This window comes from Morone saxatilis, unplaced genomic scaffold (genome assembly GCF_004916995.1).
Source record: "Morone saxatilis isolate NCDOM2014 unplaced genomic scaffold, NCSU_SB_2.0 Contig2, whole genome shotgun sequence".
NCBI lineage: Eukaryota > Metazoa > Chordata > Actinopteri > Moronidae > Morone > Morone saxatilis.
The window spans coordinates 18,622,675-18,631,707 of record NW_023339762.1 but is presented as its reverse complement, the minus strand read 5'-3'; the positions used below and the strand labels follow the sequence as shown (position 1 = coordinate 18,631,707).

General features: G+C 40.9%; 2 protein-coding genes across 3 annotated transcripts; both read right to left on the bottom strand.

The window, feature by feature from the left end:
• Positions 1 to 223: 223 nt before the first annotated feature.
• odf3b (outer dense fiber of sperm tails 3B) lies at positions 224 to 3,875 on the bottom strand. 2 transcript variants are annotated; one of them, XM_035665342.1, is made up of 7 exons: positions 3,782 to 3,875; positions 3,540 to 3,669; positions 3,241 to 3,444; positions 2,969 to 3,070; positions 2,758 to 2,879; positions 2,511 to 2,651; positions 224 to 905 (listed from the first exon to the last, which is right to left on the bottom strand). In XM_035665342.1, exons 2-7 carry the CDS (start codon positions 3,649 to 3,651, stop codon positions 804 to 806), a joined length of 783 nt encoding a protein of 260 aa, XP_035521235.1. In that variant the 5' UTR covers positions 3,652 to 3,669; positions 3,782 to 3,875; the 3' UTR covers positions 224 to 803. The 2 variants fall into 2 exon arrangements, with proteins under 2 accessions (XP_035521235.1, XP_035521234.1); XM_035665341.1 differs by having other exon boundaries at positions 227 to 905; positions 3,540 to 3,655.
• A 973-nt stretch (positions 3,876 to 4,848) lies between these two features.
• On the bottom strand, positions 4,849 to 8,333 carry zgc:77752 (uncharacterized protein LOC393862 homolog). Its single transcript, XM_035665770.1, has 12 exons — positions 8,143 to 8,333; positions 7,968 to 8,048; positions 7,459 to 7,577; positions 7,140 to 7,277; positions 6,746 to 7,017; positions 6,353 to 6,646; positions 5,995 to 6,237; positions 5,790 to 5,906; positions 5,592 to 5,693; positions 5,371 to 5,448; positions 5,054 to 5,164; positions 4,849 to 4,971 (listed from the first exon to the last, which is right to left on the bottom strand). The coding sequence occupies exons 1-12, from the start codon at positions 8,331 to 8,333 to the stop codon at positions 4,849 to 4,851; spliced, it is 1,869 nt and encodes a 622-aa protein (XP_035521663.1).
• Positions 8,334 to 9,033: the final 700 nt, after the last annotated feature.

Here is a 9,033-nt window from a genome sequence, read left to right as displayed (position 1 = left end):
ATTCTTTTGTTGTGGACGTGATAATTGTGTCATCTGTTTAAGCTGTATATAACTATTATTGTGTCATCAAAATTAATAGCCATCCATCTCCTTGGTCATTGATAAAAAATGCAAACAACAATGAGGACACATTTCCCCCCTATCTGCTAGGCTAGCAACAAAGTCAGATTTAATGCCATTAATGAATACACAAGATTTGTTGTACATATATTACTTCATTTAAGAATTGACCTTTAATACCTGCTTTTAGCAGTTTGCAATGGAGTGCGCGCTCAATAGCTGGCAAATGGTTTTGAGAGACAGGTGGGTGCTGTCACACTTCATTCAGCCTCACATCCTTAGAAACACATACAAATCCAGTCCACAGACAACCAAGAAAGCTGGGGACGGCCTCATTTTTTTAATGTTGCGTAAGTGCTTCAAAATCTTACATATTGAACCTTTAATAAAATAGTTTCATGTGTTCTGTTTGGTGTTTTATTTGCCAGATCAACAGGCCTCTCTTAACTAATACCATTAATATTGGCTTCATTGGATCCATCTTTCATGTCATCACTTGTGCTTTTGCTGCTATGAAAATTACAATTGATACTAATTAGTTACCTACTTACATTTTTAACTAACCAAATTTCTGGTGACATTTCTTTTTAATTCTATACAATTTACTTCAAATACTGCATTCAGTCACGCAGACAAAGTGACAAGTACCAATACAACAAGGCCTGTAACTGTGGCAATAGAATATGATTCTCAGTAATCTTGAGGAGTTTGCTTTTTGTACTTTAATCGATACTGCTGTGTGATCAATCACATTTTTCATGCACATCTACAATGAGGGGTGAGATGAACTCTGAGTGACGCAGTCCAAAGGAGAAGCTCGGAGCTTTTGGTCTTGTGAAGGTCACCTAGGAGGAGAAATATGTCAGTGAGAATGAACAAAAGGTAAAATATTTGGGGCCTTTGTGATAAACAAATAAGACACTTATTTAGCTAATTATACTATTGAATATATATATATACACATATAATAGAATGTATTTTTAGTTTAATTTAATAATTCGTTACAACTATTTGTATAGGTTTTATTGCTTAAAACACCATTAAATAATGTCTGGTTGGGTTTGATTTTAAAGGGCTAAGCCAAAATTGTTCAAATCGACTGGACCAGGAGCATTCAGATGCTGCGGCTGGTAGACTTAGCTCCTTTCAAACTTCTCTGTCTTCGGCTTTATTGCTGTAACACCTATTACCTATGACAGAAATAGCCCACAGTTATTGGAAAGGGAAGCGCGGGTTTGGATTAAACAGCAGCAGACACTGAGGCAATCACCCAGCCAGATTGGTTGGATGGGATCAGCCCACCAGCGGTACAATGACTGCCCCAGGATGAAAGGAAGAGAGCCAGGATAAGAGGCATGCTGGTCCAGCTTGGATTTAGGCATGGTGGTGCTTTTCAGTCATTCCCAATTTATGTAATTCTAACACTGTTTATGGACCCCAGTCTGCAGAAATATTCAAATACACTAGGCGAAAATAACACATTTATACCACATGCAAAAAACTGCATGTTTTTTGCTCCAAACTGTACGGGATTGGCATAAAGTGGGTATGTCTGTAAAGGGGAGACTTGTGGGTATCCAAACAACCTATTTTTATTCATATATCAAGGGATCACTCTAGAAAATGGCCATGCCGGTTTTTCCATTGCCAAAATTTAGCCTTACTTATTATTAGCATTATTTACCCCCCCCTCCCCCCTCCCTTCTTCACATGCTAGTTGCAATTGATACATTGGGTTATCTTGTTTCATATGATACCAATATATTCACTCTAGCTTTAAAATGGAGCCAGCTAAAGCCACTGAAAGGCAATGCAGAGTGGAAGAGGTAAGGATAATGGGGTGGCACTGAGAATGGCCAATCAGATTTCGGGGCCCCCCTCTGGACACACCCCTGCTCAGGCTGGCCAGACAAATCAAAGATCCCACATCTTTACAGACACATGCTCCATCAACAGCTTAGTGCTCAAATGCAGTCAAAGTAGGTGGAGACAGTTGAAACCATATTATCATCAGTATCTTGTTGCTGCTGTTTCCCCAGACACAAATTCAAAAGATGCACTGCAGAATTAGTGTGTTTATGTATTTTCTTCTTCTTTCTTCTTATGAATTTATTTCTCTCTTTCTATGTGTGTAGTATGAAGGAACTGCAAATTTTAACTTCTTTATACCACCTTGTGTTAGATATTGATAAATACATTTTCTTGATTCCTTGAATATCTTGTTGCTGCTTTTTACATTCCCCACAAATTCAAAAGATGCACTGAAGAATTATTTCCTGGTTGAGTATAAATAACTGTATATATTGGTTTTAATTTAATTATTTATTTATATGTGTGCAGCATGAAAGAACTGCAAACTTGTTAATTTTGTTATACAAACTGATGAAACTTGATATAATGATAAAAACATTTCCTGGATTCATGGATTAATTCTTTAAATTGATTCTTACCTGTTCAGGATAATGAGCACCGGGTCCTGGTTTCTTTGTGGTTTCACCTGGTGTGAAGTTGCGGCCTGTCATGCTATACTGGGGAGGTTTTTGGCTGTAAGTACAAGGGTCCACCACTTTGTAGGCAGCAGGGCCAGGAGTCTAGAGGGGAGGTTAAAGTATAAAGAGCAAGAGTCAATCACAGTTTTTTCAGATTTTTCATTTACATTTTTTTAAGATTGTTTTTATGACTGTGTACTGTATGTACCTTCTTCAGGTCTTCATGGAAGCTTCCATTTTTGCTGCGGCCACAGAGCGAGTAGGTGGGAGCTGCAGCTGTGGCCACAGTTTTGGGCCCCAGCACCGGCGGCAGAGAATAGGAGGCTGGACCTGCCAGTATGAGCAACAGGTGAAGTTTATAGTGCCATAAATCACATTGTAATCCACTGTTTAAATTGACACCAAATGGAATATGTTACCTGGTGTTTGGCTGTTGCTGATTTCTTTGCTCCTCCCAGCTAGAGAATAAGCAGGAGCAGCGCGAAAGATCACATTTCCTGACTTCTCTGGGGAATATTTGCCTGAAACATCAAAGACAGTTACATAAAGACACTGCTGACAGATAAACTCAAGTGACAGTCAGCATCGTGACAAAAATGGCATATTGTCAGCTTTCAGCGGGTAGATCAGCAGTATTTCATTTCCATGTGCTTTGACAAAATCTATTTTATGTGTAAGAGGTTTTGCTGACCTGGTCCAGGGGCTTGGAACAGTGCTGGGTCCTTTGGACGGCTGTGAAGTGAAAACGCAGGAGTGCCATCTCGGCCCCCTCTGGTGATGTTGGAGGGGATGAGGTATCTCGGTCCAGGTGAGCAGTTAGAATTGGCCTGATTGTGACGTATCCCAAAGCTGAACATTGGTGCTTTGTATTTAGTAGGGTCATGTTTTGAAATACCTTTATAGAAGAAACAAGGAAAGACAAGGTCAATTATGATAATAATGGTGTTGGTAGGAGAAAAAAAATCAAGTTAACAGCCATTTTAGCTTTACCTGTAAGTCCAGGTAGTGCATACTTGGGCCCTGGGCTACCGTAGAGGGCAGCTATGGGCCCTCTTGGCTTGTGAGGCCTCCAGCTCCCAACCCAAGCTTCAGCACTTGACATTGCCCTGAAGAGAGTTGCCTGTTACAAAACCACAAGAGGTCTCCCAAGTGCAGACAAATACATGCAATCAGTTACTGCTTTCAGTTAAGTTCAGTTACTGTCTTAAAGTAAGAAGTTAAAATGATTTCACCTCATTCAAATCCTGATCCTGCTGTGAGTTTCCCTCTTTATTAAGTTGTATCCCCCGGAACTCAGCATGCGCACTGAATCCAAACACAGATTGTTTATTGCTTTTCAGCTTCACTATGACAACGTTGCCATGGAGATGACTCTTTTTACATGCTTAATATATGTGTGTGTGTGTGTGTGTGTGTGTGTGTGTGTGAGTATGTGAACAGTGCAGGAATTTAAAAAATTTGAATACATAACACCACAGAATGCAGATGATGTAAATTATTTATTAGGTATGAAAGGTTGAAACAGGCCACAGTATCACACTGGACGCACTGTTTGGCTCTAATCTACTTATACTAAGATACAGTAGCTTACATACTATTGAACATGAAACAACAATTAACCTACAGTAAACATAGTATTAGTGTCATTATTTACTTCTTATATAGGGGCTTTATTGCCCTCTGTGAGTGGTGGTAATGTGTGAAAGGGGTAAAAACAACATGAACGCAACATTTTAATGTCAGAGTACAGCTCGAGAGACTCAGCCATATGCTGAGACAGGAGGGGGGAGATCGTAGGTCTTATGGTTGGCAATTTATTTGATTTACAAAAAAATATTGACAGTTGAATCCACACCCATTGTGTTCTTGTGATATTTTGTAAAGGGGAAGATATATTTTGGTGGTAAGATCTGGAGGGGGACTCCAGAGGCCAAATCTTACCTGGGGCTCCAAAAAGAAATGCCATCCTAATCAGCTTTTTTGACAGCAGATATTTTAGACAGAAGCACAAAGGTGTTACTAATAACCAACAACAACAATGGCTCTGTTTAATTAGTAAGTGTCCCAGTAAGTCGTGGCAGTGTGACAGTGAGCCAACATGCACAATACCAGGACCCTGAAACTGAAGCAGCTAAATGGAATTCAGCTATCACTTATTGTTTTATTAACTTTTCCTGCTGTGATATTTCAAAATGTCTTCTGTGAAAAAGAACCTTTTACACCTCTTAAAGCTGCTCACAAGCAGATGCCCAAGATCAAATACCACCAACTTTTAAAATAAAAACTGGATATGGACCCTTCAAAGTGTAGCATTGGTGCTGCAGGACCTCGTGAGGTATCTGTAGTTGTGGAAGGTTTCTCTCAAACTCGCCTTCAGGACCTTCATCAAAGCTGCAAGGCTTCCCATTTCCTCTTGGGGGCGCTGTTGGTTAAAAAAAAAGAATTAAACTATACATCTGTATATCATGTAAGGATTTTATACTGTAATTCCATATTTGTTTTACCCTTGTAAGTGTCCGCATCAGTCGTTGCAGCACTGCCTCTTCTCTGTGTGGACACAGGCTGGTCACCGTGCTCACACAGCTCAGTAGACAATAGATGGTGTGTCTCTGTGGCTGTGATGGTGTAATATAGAAAATAACATTTTAAATCTTTGCCAAAGATGCTTAGAATGCAAATGAAATGAAAAGAAAAAATACTAAGCATAAAATTACTTAACAGTATTGGAAGAAGTAGTCAGATCCTTTACTTAAGTCAAAGTATTGATACTGTAATACACCACTACAAGTAAGTAAGTAAGTAGTTTTTTTTTTTTTTTTACCTTCTTGAGCACACTGAGAGGCTTCCTGTTTGCTCCACTAATCAACTTGTTCACATCCTCTGCACTCAAAACAGGCTCCTGGATGGTTAAAGGAAACAGAGAAAGAATTTTGCCTTGGTATAAAAAGTGTAAACTGAAATTTATTAGATTATGGGGTTTATTTTTACTTTACAGCCATGTGCCATGTTGGTAATACTGACACTCTTTTTAATTTCACTGACCCTTAACTTGTCCAGCCAGGTCCACAACAGACAACTGAGAACATGAGGATCTGACTCTGTGACCAGCAGAGCCCAGCCACAGTCGCTACTGTTCAGTTCCTCCTGTTGAAAAGGTGAGTGACAGTATCAACTGAGTACCTTTAGGGTTCAAAATCAATATGATCTGATGTAAAATCAGGTTTGCACCAGTGTTTTTACCTGCAGCAAAGTGGATCTTTGCAAAATGGTTTCTCCTGGAGGACCTTGGTCTGCCATTGCCTTCGCAACAGCACGGGCAACTGTGGTTGGACCTGGATTCTGTGGATTTCTGCACAACTTCATACAACAGATCATGATGTTTTAAAGCATTCACATCAAAGCGTTCATTATCATCAGCTTTCTTCACACAGTGAAAATCAGTTACCTCAATGTTGGAGCTGTATTTGGGAAGTGCCTTTTTAGCTGTGCACTTAGACCTCTTAGCACAGTTATTGCTAGATATTGGGAAGTTGAGTATGTGAGATTCCTTTTCTGTGATCTGGTGGCCTGGTGAAAGTGGTGTGTGGATCGGACTAACTGGTCTCAGATCAGGTCGTATTAGATCCTGCATAGACCAGTGTCTCTCATTGCCAAGTGCTGAGGTGCTGTATGGACTGAACTCCAGATCCTTCAAGACAGAAAGCAACAAAGTGAGAAAAGCCTCTAGGACCAGTTTGATTTTACAGAAGACTTTCAAAAACTTTATGTAATTTTGGACAACTAATGTGAAACTGAACCTTTACTGCGATCTTGCTGAGGTCAGAGTCGCTGTAGCTGCGTTTGTCCAGCAGCACTTCTCTCTTCCTCTCCAAGAATCCCAGTGGCTCGTCCCAAGAGGATACTGACCCAGAGCCCACCCACGAGCCTTTATGACCCTCCCTCAATAGGGGCAGGTACTGTTTGGCCACCAGGGTCTCCCTTACAGTCCTACCCAAGGTCTTCAGTGCTGACCTCTTCTCCAGCTCAGCCTGGACCTCTGGAGGAGCAGGGACACCCAGGGCTAAGCAGGAGAGGTGCACACACAGGAGGTACACCACCTAATGAGATGGTCAAGACAATGTCAGGCAGGAGGAGGTGGTCAAGGGTTCTAGATTTTATGACACAGGATTAATGTAATATAATGATAAAGTCTTGACCTTGGGTGTGTGTCGGAGGGTGCGTGCCTCCTGGCCATGCAGCAGTAGTGCCTGTCGGTTTATGTAGTGCTGCAGGGTGAAAGGGGCTCCATGCCGCAGGCTGAGGTCTGGGTATTGGACCAGCTGTGTACAAAGCAGGCGAGCAAAGTCAAACACCTGGCTGATCTGTGTCCGGGTTTGGATAGAGCGAGGCCGTTTAATCCGCACATAGTGGACAGCCTCACTCGGACTGATGCGCAGGGTGTAGACCAAGTAACAGGCTATCAGGACACCTGTTGAGCAGAGACAAACACACTTAATAAACATGAGAACACTACATGTTCCGAGCTAACATGAACAAGTGCGATCAAGTGTGTACATAAACTGTAGATGCAGTGTATATGTTTAGTCCTACCTGTTCTGCCCAGGCCTGCATGGCAGTGCACAGCAACTCTTCCTTCCCTCACTGCAAAGGCCAAAACCTTCACTCCATCAATTATACCGACGAGAGAGGACACACCAAAGTCTGGCATCCCAAAGTTGTAAAAGTAAACTGCAAATATACAAATATACACCCACATTAGGAACATGATGGACGTTCATATGGATTAACTGTGTTTGTAGGCTACTTTATAATGTAATACACTGTATATAATGTAACTCTAATTGTCTCATCAGGTAATGTCCAAAAATATCTCATATGTTGTGTAAACTGTAAATAATAAATATCTCACTGTCATTTTCCATGAAGATCTGTGGAGAGTATGTGAAACCACTTTCAGGGTCTAGGGGCGGTCCACAGTGAGCATGCTCTCCTGGAAGCTGCATGTTGATGATTGATCTGACATTCAACCTGGGAAAAAGTTATAAATTGACACTAATGACTCTAGTGCAGTTTTTGTGTCTCAAAAGAAATATTTCTACTACTAATAAAGAACAATATATCCACAATTTGAGGAATTGATTAGTGTAATTAAAAAGCAATTATGTCAGACATCTTGTCCTCATTTTACCCAATAAAAGAGCTACAGACAGCAACTTCTCATCTAGATTTGTTTTTTCACTAATTACCTGTATGTGCACAGGGGGTTGTGCAATAGAAGGCCCTAATGCTGTCACACCTTTTAAGAAGGCTCATAATTCCTACTACTACAACTGCTTGTGTATAATTCATATCCACATACTACACAGTCACACGGGAGAACAACACAAACATTCCAAAGTTATAATGAACAGTGATAACCTTCGAAATTGTTCTATGATGTTGTACTTCTCAATTAGACGATTGGATGGGCGTGCCATGGCAATAATGTCATCGGTCACCCTGCAATAGGAAGAAGTTCATAATCAGTAAACTATCACTTTAAGACAGCATGCAACACGGCAGCATCTATGAAACTGCAGTCACATAGTCTCACCAGGAGGAGAAAATGCCTCGAATGACCTGTTGATTTAATTTCCAGCACTCTGGTCCTTCATAGCGACAGTCTATTCCTCCACAGGCCAGCAGACAGAGGAGCTTGGGTGGGATTGCCTTTACCAGGTTCTCCCTGGCCTGGGTGTAGGAGGGCCGTGGTACTGGTAGGTGTGAGGTGAGGGTCGGCATCATCCTGCACCAGGGGAAACCCCCAAGATCAGCCTGAGCTTTCACACACTACACATGAAGGACTATGCCCCCAGCTGGGCCAACTGGCAACCCCATGTCACCTTCCTGTCAGTGTATGTGAGCTTTTAACAAAGATACAGCTTGTTTAACGGACACTTAGTTATGTGTTATTACTTTTCATTGCAATCTTGCATATTGTGCATGAGTCTCAATACTAAAGTTGAGTTAGCTTCTGCTTGAGATGTATTTATTCTAAATTCACTTTACAAAAACAATCAATCTAATTTAAAACTTACCTTGCTTATAATATTGGACAGCGAAGCTGTAAATCCCATTTAATGTATTTCCAGAGTTTAAGAGTGCAGGGAATTGAAGAAAAAGCAGCAGAACACACATGTGCTCCTCCTTGCTGGCCCACCCTGCTGCTTACAGATACACAGTCACACACACACACACATACACAACTGTGTGCTGACCCAGCTTCACTAAGCCTGATTAGCTGTCATAAATACATTAGAACAGACATTACACATTACAGCAAGCCAATTATATAATGCTTATTCCTTCACCTATAAACAGCGTATGAAGGTAATATTACCGGACACCAGCCAAACCTTCATACACGATTTTACTGAAATTGTGATGTAGAGAAAATATTAATTGTTAGTAAGTAAATTTAAAATTAATTGTTGATCTCACTACT